The following is a 17627-nucleotide window of genomic DNA, read 5'->3' on the forward strand; positions in this document are numbered from 1 at the left end:
TCGGAACGTAGAATGTTAGACTCTTTTTTCACTGGTCAGTCCGGAGGATCCGAAGGGGATGTTTCCACCCCTTTTTACGGCTCGCATGTAAATATGAAACTAAACTGTAAATACGTTTGTACATATATAGTGGATTGCAAAAGATTATTCGTACACCTTTTGAAACGCGACAACCCTTTCATAATTGGGCCGAACGGTATACATTTTTTGGAATCTAAGAGGGACGGCTAAAAAATTATTTGAAAGAACTGCAATTTGTTTGTGACTGACTTGAAACTAAACTCGCTTTTTTAGTTACGCTTGAGTCCTTTCGAAATGTTTCTGACACACACGGTAGCGGGCAATGACCTCAAGTACCGACGTGGCGGAAAGTTCGTCATTGTACCCGTTTGAAGGTACTCTGACAGAGCGAACCCTCTGGCCATCCCCCGCCAGCGTATGCTCCCAGAGAAAAACTAAACAGACACGTTCTGGGAAAATTCTTCGTATATCGCACATTTAAGATGGCGGGATCTACATAATGCATGTTTCGAATATTCCCAAACAATTTTTTAGCCAGTATAGAGTGAACTAACTCCTTCGAGACCCCGACAAAACTTAGATCGCTCGGCCGAATTCTGAAAAAGTTGTTCCATTTTAAAAGGTGTAGGAATACTTTTTTACCCACTGCAGCTTACGTTCGATGTGATAAATAGACAGTGATATAAATTATTGTCGATTATCTGTATTTCTGCCTACGGCGGAATTATTGTAGAAATATTTCGTACGTACAGATTGAACAACGTGCATGAATTATTGTCGATGCGTCAGATCGCAGGCACGATGAACCTTTTCCAATTGTGTATTCGAATCCTTACGTTAGATCTTGATGATCCCATCGGTTGATCCATCGGTACACGTAGAATGCTCCTTGTATCCATTCCTTTCACTGCCTTGATAATTAAAATTTCCGATAATTTAAATTAATTCCGATAATTTAAATTAATTCCGATAATTTAAATTAAATCCGATAATTTCAATCAAAAAGTGATAAAAAAAAATTGTCTGCATCTGTTGCAAAAAAATAGGAACAACTTAACAGTTCGCCAACGGTGCGGGTCATCTCTGACAACAAAACCTTTTACCTTCCTTTTCATGATGTCAGAGTTACGCTAATTTAACTGGTGTCAAGTGTGTCTCGGCACCGCTTTCCGACCGTCTGCTTACCGACTGTTGAAAGTGTCATTCCTCCCTTAATAATTTTAACAGGTCTGTTAAGAAACGAGGCCTACGAATCAGAGGCGCGGTGGCGATGTATGCGTGCGAAAACTAAACGAGCCAATTCGGCAACGCGGTTCTCTCGCTAACAAAGAAAGAACAATCGTTTGGGAGCGCACGTTTGAATGGATAGGCCCCGCAGAGCCGGGGGAGCGGTATCCCTCCTCTGTCAATGTGATTCACGACCGGCGAACTGCTCGCGGGAGCCAATCCGTTCGGCAGTCGAGGTTCCACGAGTCCGATAAGCAGACGTGCAAATTAAAGTCTCCCGACTTTCCTTCTCAACGGAAGCTCTCCGTTTTTCGAGTACCAAGGGGTAAGCCTCCGTGATCGAACTTGCATCGTGAGTTGAACAACTCTTGCTTCCAAGATTGTTCAAGTCTAACAGATTCTTTCTTCCGCGTAGCAAAAGAACCGTATTTATTCAAGTGAGCGTCGCCGGAGTTTCTACACGCTCAGGCGAACAATACGATGTCACGATGGTAATTGTAACTGGCTATGTCAGTCGCGTTCCTGCCTTGATCCCTCGTCGTTTGTCTCTTACCTACTTTCTAGGCTCGTGGAATCCTCGCGCTCTCGCTCGACTCGCCCGCAAATGCTCGCCGTGTCGGCCCTCCCCTCTCTCACTTTCATGGTGCCGCGGAAACGTAACGTACTTTCTGTCTCGCTCGACAACCGAGTCAGAATCCTCGCTACCTGTATTCTATTTCGTTGTTCACGCGCCGTTCGTCTGTGCCGCGTCGCATAGTCTGTCCAGAGCGCAGTTTCTATCGTCGCGTCTCAGCATCGTAACGTTGTGTCGTCCGTATCAGTTTCTGCGTCTTCGTTTCCGCGTGTATTGTAGCGATCCCGGTTCGTCAGTCGATCTTCCTTTGTCGCGTGTATTATTGTATCGTCGTCGCCAGCCGAGCCTTCGTCTTTTTGTATTGTTATTAGTCGTCGGAGCGCCAATCGAATCTCTATTTCGCGTGTATTATATTACAGAGGACAACAGTGCTCTTTTTCTATCGAACCGCGTATTGTATATTATTTGTACTCTGGTCACGCCTAAACAGGTACCGGACACGTCGGTCAAGACACCCACGGCCTGGTATATTATTTGGTTTTTTTGTTATTCAATAAATTGACTAAGCCTGTCGGCCAGTAGTTCTGTTACGTAAACTGTTTTCTCGTTTCATTACATAACCCATTGAATCCACCCCTACCGTTTGGCATGACACTACTCCTAACAAGGTCGAAAGTAACTCGACGTCAAATGTTTTTAACCCTTAGCGGACGACGACTTTTCCGACCAAGTGAGGTAGCAGGACGAGGCGATTTTCTCAGATGTGTCGACTGTCTTGTATGGAAATTATTTTACTTTGTATGTAATACAAATATAATTTATATACGATTATATGCAACTATATACAATTGTATAATTTACATATAACCCTTTGCACTCGAAGCCATTTTAACTGCAAATCAAAAATCATTTCTCTTTCTGACTTTTAGTATTTCCATCTTATATAACAAAATTTATTCTATGCGTGTGAAATTGAGTCTCGTGACTCATATAACAGTTATACTTTCAACACTTTTTTCAATCTATGCTTCGGCGATATTTGTAAAAATCATTTTGGAACGTGTTATAACAATTTTAATGGCGCCGTAGAGGCGCCGCTCGAGTGCAAAAGGTTAAATTATCTTAACATAAACACCGCGAGTCACTCGTCCTGCCGTGTGAAACACAGTGGAGACTGAGAATCGCTTCTCGTGCGTTAAAATATTCGTCACAAATATCCTTTTTTCTCATAAATGCATAAAATCTACAGTCTATGACAAATAAAATATTGATCTTTTTCCTGAATCATTTTAATCCATTGAACGTAATACAATAATAATTTTGAATTCTTTAAATACCGCCATCAATTCAAATTTAATTTACTCATTCTTCTCACGAACACATAAAATCCGCGATAGATCAAATAGATGAAATACAATATGTTATAGATTCGGCTATAAAAAGATTGGAAACGATTTGAAAGTAGTCCGCCGCGCCAATATGTGCACTAATCACCGGAAAGAAATCCATTCCTTGCGAGCGGTTCCAGACAAATATTTGAGCTGAAAAAGTCCCGCGGCTCGGCTCTCGGGCCCACTCCGGTACACCGAATGTAATCTCGTTGCAGAATGGATCAGTGATTAAAATCCCTCGGCAGACTGGCGTCGCGGTGGCTGAAACTTAGTTCTACGTGCCTCGACGATTATATTATTAGTATTGTGCGATAGGGGTGAAAGAGCGCCTTGGCTTGAGTACCGGTAACTCATGGACACCGCAAGTTCGCCGAGTTTCCGGCGCAAGTTCTGGTAAGTACATAAATCCCGAGGGCGAGCTAGCAACTAAGACGGTTCTCTGCGGTGTGCAAGTTTAATAGATTCCGCGCCGCCGTCGCTGCACTGAGACCTAAATACGATCGACTTAAACGTGGCTTCTTTTATTTTCAAGAAAGAGAGAAAGAGGGAAAGAGAGTTCGCGCGCGCGCGCGCGCCTTTCTCTTCAATTATTCAAAGTCGCCAACTTTCGCCGCGGCAGCCGGACCCCATTTCAAACTGTTTGCTTGCCGGACCTCTTCCTCAAGGTTTTCCACTAGCCGGAGATCCGCGGCCACATTTTTCCAATACTTTTCACTCAGTAGAACGTGTTCTGCTCGGTTAAGGGACCGAAAAACCGTTTTCTCCGTGAATAGTTTTCTCAAATACTGTACGGTTTTATTTGACGCTGAGTTTATGGAGCCCCTAGAAATGACGGATCACTAAAATTTTTCTGCTCTTTGCACTCCGAAGCTTTCTCTGATATTCCTGACAATATATTGTATATAATACGTCCCGCCAGCGTCTCACCCCGCCCTTCCTTGCAGGCATCAAGCGTGACGTCAAGTGTGCGGACATTCCTCAAAACACCGACGTTCAGTGGGCTATGGTCCAGGTCGTCTCTGGGTTTGTTGACTCGCGTATGAGATGACTCTGACCCTCCACCTGCGCGCAGGATACTTTGGGGTGGTCAGCAAATTATAGCGCAGCCCCGATCCGCCGCCAGAGGCGACAGGGAAGAAAATCAGATGCGGCATGGTGCTCGCGGCCATTCATGAGGCGGTCCTGCTAATAGAGTTTAGCGCACGACAAATCCATTGGGCTAAGACCCTGTATAGAGTAGGGTGGCGCTACGGAAGGCTAGGCGATCGCTGTCGGAAATCGCGAGAAATGACAGTCGTCCGAACTCAAGTCGCTTTATCTTGTTGTAAATCGCGTGCGAACCATCCTAGTTTTCCGGTTCAAGTGACGCATGCCTTTGGGAGTATTACCAGGTGGGTAGTCTGCTGAAAACACGGTGAGTCGCTCTTTGTGATACGAGTATTTCGTGATTTTCTTAACGTGCGGTGGCTTTGAAAATTTAGGTAGAGGACAAATTTTTTTCGGAGGAAAATTTTCTCTTTAAAAAAGAAATGTAACCTGCATGCTCTTGTTTGTCGCATCGAAAAAGTCAGGAAACTCGCGAGTACGCATCGACGCATACAGCGACCGATCCTCCGCGCGTGGGCGGAAGCGACCTTCTTTGTGTTCGCGTTCGTCTCCTAGAAGAGTAATTCCTTGTGCAATCAATGGTACTCGCGCTTAACATGCGCGATTTGCAATTTCTTGTCTCTTTGAAACCGCCTATACTGTACCTATTGACGTATGGTCGCGTTGAATTTTCGTTGCAACAACATTGCGCTGCGATCGAACAACTGTCGCCGAAATTGTATAAAGAGCGCGAAATCTCGAGTGCAGCTACGTTGACGTCTATTTTGTAACTTTCACGAGGATTAAATAATATGGGACTCTATATTCGCAAAATTCATTTCGTTTGCGAAACCCGCCCACCTATTCCTATGTTGTACAAGATACATTTATGAGTTATTTATTCAATATATCTGTCACTATCTGCGGCAAATTAGAATCATCTAAAATTGGAATAAATGTCTTACTGTTACATTAATAAACGAATATGAAACGGCTGCTTTCATAAATTGTTAAGAAAAGAGTATTTCAAGATTCGTCTACTTAAAAATAATCATTATCTACAATGTTGTGATCGATCTCACGAAAGTCTTGTTAAAATTATGGTTGCGAGATAGATTACAATAGGACGTACCACCCGCATGATTTTTTAAATGGGAAAATTTTCAATTTCGTTAACACGTTAGAAACTACCTTATTTTTCCATGAAAAGTCAGAGTCGCGTTTTATTACATGGAAATTCAATCACCATCGCAACGTTGAAAATTAACTATACAATTGATTAAATTGTTTTTCAGTCGGAAACCATTAAACCTTTTTTTAATAAACAGTCCGCAGCAACTTGATGCAATTTCCCGTTTCCGTAAAAAGGTTTTCAAGGAATAGTCGAGCTTTATGCTCCGCGCTATAGGTCGCAGTCGAATATTTTACGTGCACTATAAAAACATAAATATTTTCTAGTTTAATTGGAACGCACACAGCAGTTATGGACGACTGTTCGGCATCGCTTGCGACAGGTATAATTGTGAACGTCCTTCGGTAAGGGACGCCTTTTACGATTTTTTTTCGCGAAACATTTAAATTATTTTTGCACATTTTTCGTGAAAGTGGAGAATAATACATTAAATGGCAGTTCTTCCTCTGTTACATGCATTTTCTCTGACTGTCGGCATAAAGCTCGATTAACCAGGCAGCTTCGGTACATGGAATATTACAACTCTAATAAAGTCCTTCAATAAGAAGATCGTTGTTTCTCTACTATTTCGTAGCTGCTGAAAGTATGACCAGCCCTTAAACTTTCAAACATGATGTCTTATCTTCTTAACTAGGAACGATGTTTTTTGTGAAAATTTAACAACGAACAGAACCTCAATGGAACAGTTGCTTTCTTCAAATGCTAGATTATATTTTTATTCGCCTCTACAATAAATTATTTTGAATACGAGTTGCCCTAGTCTCAACTGATATATATATATTAATAAACATATACAATTAACATATCCGGACCGCATACAGTAGATAACAAAATGCATAACTAATACAACGAGATTACAAATCTTTATCAATATTCTCAGTAAATCGCGGACAAGAGACACAAATACCCAAGTTTTGATGGCAATTACACTCGTATTTCGACCGGTGATATTTGTCATAAAAGCAAAAAATTCACAGTCTACCGACGCAAAAGATTCCAGCGAGCTCACTGTAAAATTTGCGGCGTCGACGACGATTCGTTCAGTCAGCACCCCCCTTGCAGCACATCTTGTCGATGGTCTTGGCAGTCTCTTGCCTTCTGCCCTTCCACTTCCTCATCTGCTTTTTCTTCTCTTCGTCGAAGGGACACTCGATCTTGGTAATCCTCTTCTCTCTCTTCTTCTCCGATCTGCCGATCGGCAGCGTGGTCGGACCGACTTCGATCACCTTCAGTATCTCGATGGGATTGACGGCGAACTGGCTGCACTCGGGCGATCCGACGGTGAGCACCAGAACGGTGATGAACTTGTAAAAGTATGTTGCACGGAGCAAGTACACGGCGCCCTCCCCGTAAGAGAACAACGGCGGTCCGACGGAGTTCACGTCGCAGACGTAGTAAGAGCCGCAGAACTTGAAGATGCCGAGGCAGGAGCTCTCGCAAGTCAGGATGCCGAACTTGTACTTGAGGAACATCTGCTCGAGCGTCTGCCAGAGGTACCTGTAAATCGATTACAGCACAATAAAGACATAATTAGGCATATAATAAAGAAATATGCAACAGAGTGTCTTAGTAGCATCGGTGGTGCAACAGGGAAGGGAGTGAAATCGAAGATGGGGAATAAAATTTTGGTTGTCGAGAAAATCTTGAGTCTTACATGTTGACAAGTAAATATAACAAAATTATCTTGTACGTGTTTCTAATCCGGGGCTACCGAAATTGCGGTAGCCACGAATTCTGTGACACCTACTCTATTCACGCTCTGTGGTCTTTGGTAAACCGATTCCGCAGTACCTGCACGACTTGGAGTAGAGCCTGCCGCAGATGGCCGGCAACACGTTCGCCTCGAACATGGTCTCGCCGATGGTGAAATGGCTGGTCAGGTACCTGTTCCAGCAGTTCACGTGGCTGTACTCGTTCTTAGTGGCCTTGAACTGCGCCTCGAGCTTGCTGTGCGTGTAGTAACGGTCGCCGCACATAGCGATCACGTCGAGGGTCTTCGAGCTCCAGTATTCTGGAGCCATGATCCTGGTCATGCCCGCGCAGACCACGTAGCAAGCGTAGGTCTGCATGCCGCGATTCTCCCTGTCGAACATCCCGTCGGTGATGTGCAGCTCTCCCCAGAGGGAGAACAGCTTGTTGGACTCCTCGACGACGTACTGGTGCCACCGCATCTTTCCGTTGCCGGCGTCCTTGCTCTTCTTCTTCTGGGCGATCGGGGTGCACTTGGCCCAGCTGATCTTATACAGCTTCAGCCAAGTAGGCTTCTCGATCGCGTCCCTAATGTCGCCCTCCTCCTGCTCGATCATACAGGCGTCCCTCGTGTCGAGAGGATCGAACGGACAGTCGTCGATCGTCTTCATCTTCACCAATCGTTGCGCCGGCTTCGGGGCCATTCGTTGGAGCAGCCTCAGATTGTGGATCTGGCAGCAGAGGTGCGTCACCTGGTATATCTGCACCGTGTAGCACTCCTCCTCCCACGGTGGACCCTCCTCGGGTTCGGCCATCATCGGTGCGTCCTCCGCGAGCAACACCGGCTCTGCCTTGGCAGTCGCCTCTTTGTACTTCTGCATGGCAGATTTCGGGGGCTCGTAAACGTAGGCCCTCAGAGTCAGTATCATCAAGTGCCGCCTGAGGGTAGCGATGGAATTATTACTGATATTAGCGATGATATTTAGTCAATTCGATACCTAATACTTTTAATACGAATTATCGTTTGTTAGAAAACATTTATGTATAATGACAACTTTCACAGTATGTATCGAAGAGGTGTCGATTCTATCCCATACATACGCGTTTCATACAATTCAGTATCGGATCGAAATTTGTCAACTGATAACGATAGGTATCAGACTCAATATTACCTCAGAGACTCTCTCGTGCAGAACTTCACGATGCAAGCGAACCCCTTGTCGTCCCAAAATCCGAACTGATCGCAGCGATAAGGGTTGTACAGGTACCAGAACAGGTTGTCCTTCCAGAAGGCGACGCAGAACCGCGAGGTTCGGTAGATGCAGTTCCGGTACCGTATTTTCAGCTTATCGAACCAATCCTCGAGTTTCTTCAAGCCCTTGTGGACCGGCGTCTGCTGGTTGTCCGTCATCTTCTCCGCTCCCAGCTCCAGCTGAACGTTCATCAGGTTCTTCCGCTCCAGCTTCCTCTTTCTCGCCAAATTCGGCTCCTCGTAATCGAACCCGACGCCGGTTATCACCGGCACATCGTTCAGCTCGCGGACCAATTCGATCTCGATGCTGTATTTGTAATTGTACACGACGATGTCGTCCAGCCGGTGTTTCTCGTTCACGTTGATCATGCCCATGTGCGTGTACAGCATCCACGCGTGGTCGTAGATGTAGTCGATATTGGCGCTCCACGCGTACTTGTATCTGGGAACGACAGGCGGGGTGTTAGGCCAACGCGTAACTTTGCATTGTTCCAGGTGTTTGATGAATGTGGACCGATGAGCAGACCCTAAATAGGTTTAGGCGACTTAATCTTAACCCCTTCCCCTACGATGCCTTTCACGTTACGTTGGTTACCCCTTATTCATCTTTAATATTCTCCCTAATAGGATCAAACAATTTTCGTTTCTTCTATTCTTTTTATTCACTTTCGTTTATAGACTTTAATAATAGAAGAACCAAATTTGAGTTCGATTTCAGAGATATTAACAATATTCATATTTAGTAGATCTTGCACAAAATCTTCGTCACGAGTCTGTCACGTTAACATAGTGCAAGGGTTAATAGGACAAGAACAAGAGATGAAGAGTTTTCTTTGCACAGCTTATTGTTTAAACATTGTATTCGAGAGAAAAATGTTTCTTGCTGATTAAGAGACTCGTCGAGGTAACACAGTAAGTTCTTTTTATATTGTCCCTCCTTTCTACTGTTAGGGACTAAAATTCTTTGTCATTAAAATATTAACGAAACAGCAATCGAATTCTAGGAAGTCAGAAAAGAAGTGAAAAGGAAAACAAGGTTCTAATACAAAACTATATCATTTAAACTTTTGCACTGGAATGGCGACATCGATGCACACCTTGCTATGCCGTTCTTTAAGGTAATTTTGCACGATTAAATTTGTTTACATTTAAAGGATTGTTAAAATTGTAATTATTGTAATATAGAACATTAGTTCAATTTCATATGCGTGAAATACAAAAAAAAATCCAAAATCAAAATACTGTACGTTGTATCTCGAGTGCAAAGGGTTGAAATTACGAGAAGGTACCGAAGCTGGGTCTTAGCCAGAAGAGCGACGATGGCCTGGTAAAAGCAGAACTTCCACGTTTTACGACGCTGCCGATACAGCCCCAGTTCGGGCAAATGCATGCCAATCAGGCCGTGTATACAAACGTCGGCGTAGATCCTGGCGACCTTCCCTTTCGACGGTATCTCGAAAACGATATAATCGCCGTCGACTAATCCCGGATGTTCGCCAGCAGCACGATCGACTTGCAGTTCTTTCGCGGGTTTCGGACAAACCGGAGGTATCCTCGCGTGGCCTAATTCCTTGCGAGCGGAATAGTCGTTGCCGTTATCGTCGGAGCCGGCCTTCTCGTCGTCAGGTTCGCACGGGAACAAGTCTTTCCTTCGGTTTCGTTCTTGTCTGCGACGTTCGCTCATCTCGGCAACCAGGTCCCGTTTAGTGCACGGCCAGAGCCCCGGCCATTTACCGCTGTCCGTCTCCTTCACTTCCGTGTGCACGTCCAAGTCTGACTTCGACATGTGCACCTGAAAGGTAAGGTTCGATTGTTCTACCGGTTGTAGATAGATCTTTCGCAATCTTTATTAAGACGTTCGTTTTCAAACCGTGACTGAATTTTATTACAGTAAGTCTACTTGGATTAAAAAGGGCATAGCCGATTAAGATGGTCAAAACTGCGCTTAGAGGTTTTTCAATTAGTCATGCACCGTTCGATAGCTGACCAATAAAAACTCATCTGTGCAAAATTTTAACCCTGTAACTTGTCCGTGAGGGTAGTTACAGGGTAAATTAGATTCCGCGGTTTTCCGGCATTCCTACATTCCTATATTTCTACATTCCACATTCCACATTCCCATTTTCCTACATTTCTACATTCCACATTCCACATTCCCATTTTCCTACATTCCTACATTCCTACATTTCTACATTCCACATTCCCATTTTCCTACATTCCACATTCCACATTATCATTTTCCTACATTCCTACGTTCCTACATTCCTACATTCCTATATTCCTAATTCCTACATTCCTACATTCCTACGTTCCAACATTCCACATTCGACATTCCCATTTTACTACATTCCTACATTCCTAATTCCTGAATTCCTATGCCGGAAAACCGCGAAATCTAATTTACCCTGTAACTACCCTCACGGACAAGTTACAGGGTTAAAATTTTGCACAGACGAGTTTCTATTGGTCAGCTATCGAACGGTGTATGACTCATTGAAAAACTTCTAAGCGCAGTTTTGACCATCTTAATCGACTATGCCCTTTATTCAATCGTTTTAAGTGAAAATGTTCAAAAAATAAGTGATGCAAATGATAAAGTAGGAAGGAAGCAATAGAGGAATAATGTAACAGCTTTGGTTGATTTATTTTTCAAAGCCTCTTCAATTGAACTAACTGTATTGAGATATTTACGAACCGGATGATTCGCTCGCATGTTCTTCCATATCCGGACCATTTTCGAGCGATCCATCTTATTCGGCAAGTCCTGTTTGTCCTGGAACTGGAACGCGTTAAGGGGCAAGCATTTGTGTGGGGTTGCTAAGTCTTCCTCTGATTGAACTCGGGGAAACTTGCTGATAGTCGCCGGTTTCCTGTGCTTGAATATGTCGTCCCTCTCCTGTTGCACTTGCTCTTCCAAGAACCTAAAACAACGATTTATAATTGTTTTTAATATAAAGACAACATTAATACTATTTAAACAGTATACAGCTTAATATGCACCCTCGATTGAACAACACGAAGACTAACAAGTACTATATTACAATTAAAATTTAGATACAGAAACTATTATTACAGCAAAGTGTTCATTTCCTTTCACGGAAACATTTTTGCGAATATCTCAGAGTCGAGCAACAGTTACCGCATTTTTCCATTTGCTACCATTTGCATTATTTTCTTACGCGTTCATGAGGATCTCCCAGTTCGGCATATTATCGCATCTCCATCTTTTCTCCATGCACTTCTCCATCGAAAACGGTTTTCTCTTCTTCTTCTTCGTCGTCGTCGTCGTAACCGTGCTGGCCGCGGTTTCAGATTTCGTCTTGCTCGCCGCTGCACTCGCGATGCTCGGTGCGCCGGTGTCTGCTCCATCGGTGTCTGCTCCATCCGTGTCCGCGGCATCGGTGTCCGGAACATCGGGTTCCGGAGCATCGGTGTCCGCTCCATCGGTATCCGGCGCATCGGTGGTAGTGTCACCGGCATCGGTAGTAATATCTTCCTGTTCGTCGTCGGCCATGTTTGCTCAGCCCGATGTATTTTACGCGATCACATTTACCGTGGATTTGCCAAATGACACACATTTCCGATGAAATAACGGTCCGAAGCGGATCATTGCATTCGCGTTAATGAAATTCTGTACTTTGCAATTTAACGAGAATGAGTCTAGTCGATAATATTATTCGACTAGATCATCGCGGCCCGCGGAATACTCTTTCGTCACGCGGTAAATACCATCGGCGATGATTTCGATCGCAATTTCCAATTCGGGGTGTAACCCGATAACGATAAGCCGCGCGTGACAATTGAATATTCCACGGCGCGATCTGAATTTGCCGGCGATACAACGCGCGCTGCTTTTTTTTTCCACTGATCGCCGGTCTGATTAAAAAATAACTTCGCTCCGTACTTCGATCGTTGTGACAAATGTTCCTAGCCGCGCGATGTTATTCGTGTTCTGTTCACGATATTGAAAGCTGTGATACAGACGAAGTGCGTTGCATTGCGTCATTTTTTTAGTAGTTAGAAACCGATTTAGTAGCTAGACGTTCCAATTTGAACTAATAACCAGACTGTGGATTTTTATGGAAAATAAGAACTGTCTTCATTAACTGCATCATGTAGAAACCACGTAGACATTTATTTCTAGTGAGTTCACAATAATACAATGTTTGCTAATATTGTATTTGATCTATTCATTACCATCACAAATGCATGAACTCCGCAAACAATAATTAATAAAAATGATAATAATAATAATAACAACAAGTTTATTTATTGACGTGATAAACGCATCTTTACAATGAAAGAATGTAATAAAATAGCAGTCGCAGAAGACAATATTTGTGGATTCCATAAATAATTTCGTGTTGACGAGACAATTCGATTTGTTGTTATCGCACGTTTTTCGCGTCGACGTAGTTTACACTCGCCGTCGATCGAATTTACCGTTCGAAACGCGCTTCAGAACGGGCGAGCACGGCGTCGTAGTGGAAGAGCGGGCGCGGAAGCTGAACAAATGCGACTTCTCAAGGGGGCTGAAGAAAGATTTAAAGTGTTCCGTTCTGTGATTTTGTAATTATTTTCCCGCGAAGTAGACGAAACCTTAAAACGGCAAGCAATCTCAGCGCGGGAAGCCGCACGTCGATGCAAAATTTTCAAAGTGTTTATAAAATTACGCCGATACACGGAGGAAATAGCATGAAACCTTAGCCCGACTGTAATATTCGGATCATTATTGGATTTAGGAGCCTCACGCGTGCCGTATAAACAGATCCAGCCGCCATATCGCGACGTACTCGCAACTCATTTAACAGCGAAACTCGAGGATCCTTGTGTCGCCGGCACCGGAGATTAAAACAATTCGGTGGAGAATTTCATTTGTCGGTCACAACAGTCGACAATAATTGTTCAGTTTCTTTTAACCAGTCAAGTGTGTTTGACAACTATATCCGTCACGGAGATGTGGCAGAATTTCGTGTCATGACGATTGTATCCGTCGTGCGTAAAATTTGGTTGCAATTGAATATTCAAATTGTAATTCTGGCGAAAACTAAAATATACTCGTAAATTCTAATATGTTTAAAATACACTGTCACACACTGGTGGACGCTTTGCAACGAGATCGCCACAGTTAACTGGTTAACAGTTCATGTCACTGTTGTAATGATCGTTTCTCCTGCAATCCTATCGTTTGCAGTACTTGACGCAGATGCTGCGACTTCGGTCACTGAAAACAAACAAATGACGGAACCCCTGCGTCATAGTTCTTAAATGGGTTAAGCGGTGTGCACGGTATTTTTAATGTTGTTGCCACGTTTAAGTAAACAAAGTTGGGAGGAAATGCCTAAGGTTCCTCACTATAATAATATTCAACAAGTGCATAATTATTTCTCAGACTGTAATATAAATAATATACCTAATAATTAACCATATACTATAACTAATTATATAATATCAGCTAACTATATGCATAACAAAACTAATCGTCTAATATTAACTAGCTGTATAATACTAATTTTACAACTAAATAATTCAATCGACTAGTTGCAATGTTCGCGTATTACATTAAACATTCTAAATACTCGACGTGTATTCTGAATTGTTTCAGCGATTCTTCGGTTCGCAAAAAAAAGGTAAAATCCTAGAAAATAGCGAAGCTGCGGTGGCTTTTTCCAGAAGATCGATCCAACTTTCTTGGACTTACGCTCTTTAAGTTACAACCTGGAACGTTTTTAAACAAAAACGAAACATTTATCCCTGGAAACGATCCAGGCAGCGGTTACGGGGTTCCGGGAAGTTTAAGTGCAGTCGTTCCTTAACAGGTGTATCCAACGAGATAACGAAAATGGAACGGGTACAGGTTTCCCTCGATTTTTCCGTGAAAACGGGAAGAAGTGGTACGAGACCATCCGGCTCGATGTATCCCGTGGGAATCGTAGCACCGGTCGAAGTCAAAGTGAATTTGAAGCTGAAATCGGTCTGATCCCCGCAAGGTTCCACGGTGGAGTGAAGTTTCTCTCAAGCAAATCAAAGATCAAGACAACTCTCTCTCCCTCTCTCTCTCTCACTCTCTCTCACTTTCTTTCTCCGTCGGTGAAATTTTAATGAGCCAGCCAAGCGGCGCCATCGAGAAAAGATACGTATCGATCGGTTCCGCGGAACGGCTAAATCTCGAAAGCTCGTCGAAATTAATTATTACCAGGCGAGACGGGCGCTGCAGCTTCGCGAACCAATAAATTATCATTGCACCGTGAATTTTATCCGTATAAGAAAAATATGGGTACGGAAACTATTGAATCGTAGATATTTAATTTAACAAATGTTTATAAATCAATTTAATCGTAAAACACGTTATATATGTATATATATTTATTTATTTTTTTCTTTTTATCAAACTTTGGAGCTTTAACTAAGGCAACATCAAATTTTAACAAAGATCAAATTAAGCAGTAAAACGTAAAATAAAAAACGGAGCGAAACGAAAGAGTGAAGGACAACCCTTTTTTCTAACCCTTGTTCCTATATTTATTTTGTACTTAAACTAAGCACGGAAATAGCATATATAAAATTTGACATAATCTTGACGATATTGTACAATTGTTCTTTAAAAAATGAGAAAATATTCGTACTGATTCGTGTCATGGTTAAAATCCTGTGTTCTCGTATTGTTTCAAGAGATTCCGATTTTGCGCGAAGCCTACCGATCGCCAATCACTGCGGATTTCGTCTGTTTACGGTACAATTCATTTTTACAATAGCGATGATTTTTACGCACCGCGCGCTTCATTAATGAGGTTCAATAATAATGTTCTCATTTGATCCCCCACGAACCCAGCAACGCAACTGGGCGAGCGATTTTTTATTCGATGCCAGTTTCTATAATATTGATTCGCGAGTATAACGTCGCGTATCAGGTGTCGAAATATAATTAATAATTCGACAGGCCGTGTTTATAAAAATAATCATTTTTTAGCTTAAATTGCAGAAACAATTGCCCGCTCTACGCGGACGGTACGTTTTCCATTACCAATAACATTGAAGCATTTAAAAAATATCATTGCTATACTGGCGTCTTCATGCAATTATGGTAGTATCGAGTATTTTACTTTTACTTCAAACTTGATTCAGATTTTATTCAAATTTTATATTTTTTCATACAATTTTCTCTTTATCTATTTACTTGTTCATTTATCTAGCGTCAACGAACCAAATGCACTTTTAATTTTTCTACACAAATTCAACACGACGATAATAATAGCAGTTACGCTTATAAATTGACCCTATTTTCGGACTGTATTCGCAACCGTATAATTAAAGATATGTTCATAATTATTTGCAGCTGCCTTTATCAATTTTTCGAAAGAGATATTTTTGAAAATATTTATTTCAATTTGAAATAATTTTTGTCGCATCTTTTAAAAACTTCTATCTTTTGTACGTTTAATTTCATGATTGATACGTCTCGTCTGATAAATGCAAAGTTAATTATGCTTAAAAATAAGCAAAAATGTTGCTAATAAGAAGTGTTAGCCAACGTGAGAATGCTATTGAAAACCTATTATGTCTTCGCGAAAAGATTTTCTCAGCCAGAAACGAATTAATCAAACTGTCGAAGGGTCCCCGTTCGCGGACCTTAGACCCGCCGTGATCTACCGACTCCGTGCGAATATAAAAATAACATTGCCGTTTTGTTTTTCAGGGCGACGGGCACAGGGAAGTCAGTGATTGCAAAATCGCGGCCCAGGAATGGAAAACGTATCCATTAAATCGCACGGACACCGAGACCCGCGTCCGCGTCCACCACGGAAAGATTCCTAAAGAGGGAAGAGGAGAGAAGAAGCGGATTGACGCTGTGCACATAGGTACGTGCACGCATGTACGCGCGGAAACGTGGCGGGGGGGGGAGGGGGGGGGGGGGGTCGGCGGTGGCGCGAGGGTGGCCGGCGGTCGTGGAGGGAGGATGCAGAATAAACAGTGCATTATATGCAATAACGCACAAAACGCCCCTACGGCTGTGCAGCCATCTCCTTCGAAAGTTCCCGGCACGGGAACGCGCACACGACCAATCCAATTAATTTTATTTTAATTACCGCATCGTCGAACACACGCCGATTGTTATTGTTTCGACGGCGACGAATCGACTGACGGTTCGTTATTTCCCCGCCGACAATTTCTGTCTGTTCGCACCGCGCGGACCCGGCCGCTGCCGCCGCGACACCGGCGTACCATCGGCCGCCCGCATTTTTTCAAAGTGCCCACGGTGTTACCATTCATGAATCGTCGCATTTTTTTTTATTTTCTGTTTCCTGCCGGTTCCTATATTCGCAAGAGATTGGAAATTTGTCGGCGCGCCGGGGTTCCATGCGCCAGCGAAGAAATTGCTGCCGATTCCGGCTCCGGGGTTCCGTCCGGTTGTTGCCAAATAATTGTTTTTTACGTTTATTGGAAAATAATTTACAACGACCTTCGAACACTTCCGCTGCAAGCTGCGGATATATTTTTCTGCAGACGCGTATCAGCTATTTGCATGATTAATGGTCGACGGGAAACGGGCTAATTTTTATCGCATTTTTTGGAGATGTCGAATAATTCGATGAACCGCATGGTTAGTAGAATCTGAGAACAAGTAACTCGTTGGTTAACACTGGAATTACCAAATCAGTCAACATCGCTGGTTTCCGATTTTTTTCTTTTACTGTTTCCGATATTATAAAAATATCTGAGGTACATATATTGCAACATAAATCATACGTAGTCCAGTTTTGGATAGATTCTGCTCTAGATCCTTAAATCGAGCAATTTGTAATTACATTTTTGGAAAATATTTGCCATCGAGCTTCGCAGAAGGATTTACTCCAACTGATAGGAACGACCAAGTTACACGTGCGTACATATTAACACATTAACGGCGGGCGATCTCGACGAAAGTATGCTAGGTAGCGCGGCGGTCGCCCCTCCCCCCCCCCCCCCTCGTTTTTTGGCCTAGAGCGGGCGATATTTTGTGTGATCATAAAAAAATGTTGACAAGGTACAGTCGAGCTAAATCGTATTGCTACGACTCCCGCCTTTAACCTTTTAGATACTACGCGCCACTATAGTGGCTTTCGCGAATGCCTCGTGCGTTACTCAATTGTTTTATTATTTATTAAAGCAAACAATTAAAGTGAAAGTGTGTATATACAATATATTAAGAAAAGA

General features: G+C 42.9%; 1 protein-coding gene across 1 annotated transcript; it reads right to left on the bottom strand.

Moving 5' to 3' along the window:
• Positions 1 to 6531: 6531 nt before the first annotated feature.
• On the bottom strand, positions 6532 to 11946 carry LOC144478428 (uncharacterized). Its single transcript, XM_078196295.1, has 6 exons — positions 11612 to 11946; positions 11128 to 11353; positions 9722 to 10224; positions 8353 to 8874; positions 7283 to 8119; positions 6532 to 6988 (listed from the first exon to the last, which is right to left on the bottom strand). The coding sequence occupies exons 1-6, from the start codon at positions 11944 to 11946 to the stop codon at positions 6532 to 6534; spliced, it is 2880 nt and encodes a 959-aa protein (XP_078052421.1).
• Between the last annotated feature and the right edge of the window lie 5681 nt (positions 11947 to 17627).

Source organism: Augochlora pura, chromosome 2, assembly GCF_028453695.1.
Source record: "Augochlora pura isolate Apur16 chromosome 2, APUR_v2.2.1, whole genome shotgun sequence".
Classification (NCBI taxonomy): Eukaryota; Metazoa; Arthropoda; class Insecta; order Hymenoptera; family Halictidae; genus Augochlora; species Augochlora pura.

Bases quoted from the DNA above. Each gene is read 5' to 3' on its own strand.
- LOC144478428 (XM_078196295.1), bottom strand. From the start codon at position 11,946: ATGGCCGACGACGAACAGGAAGATATTACTACCGATGCCGGTGACACT. The intron at 10,225-11,127 runs GTTCGTAAATAT...CTTACCTTTCAG, and splicing joins ACATGCGAGCGAATCATCCG to GTGCACATGTCGAAGTCAGA. The intron at 8,120-8,352 runs GTAATATTGAGT...CGCTACCCTCAG, and splicing joins TGCACGAGAGAGTCTCTGAG to GCGGCACTTGATGATACTGA.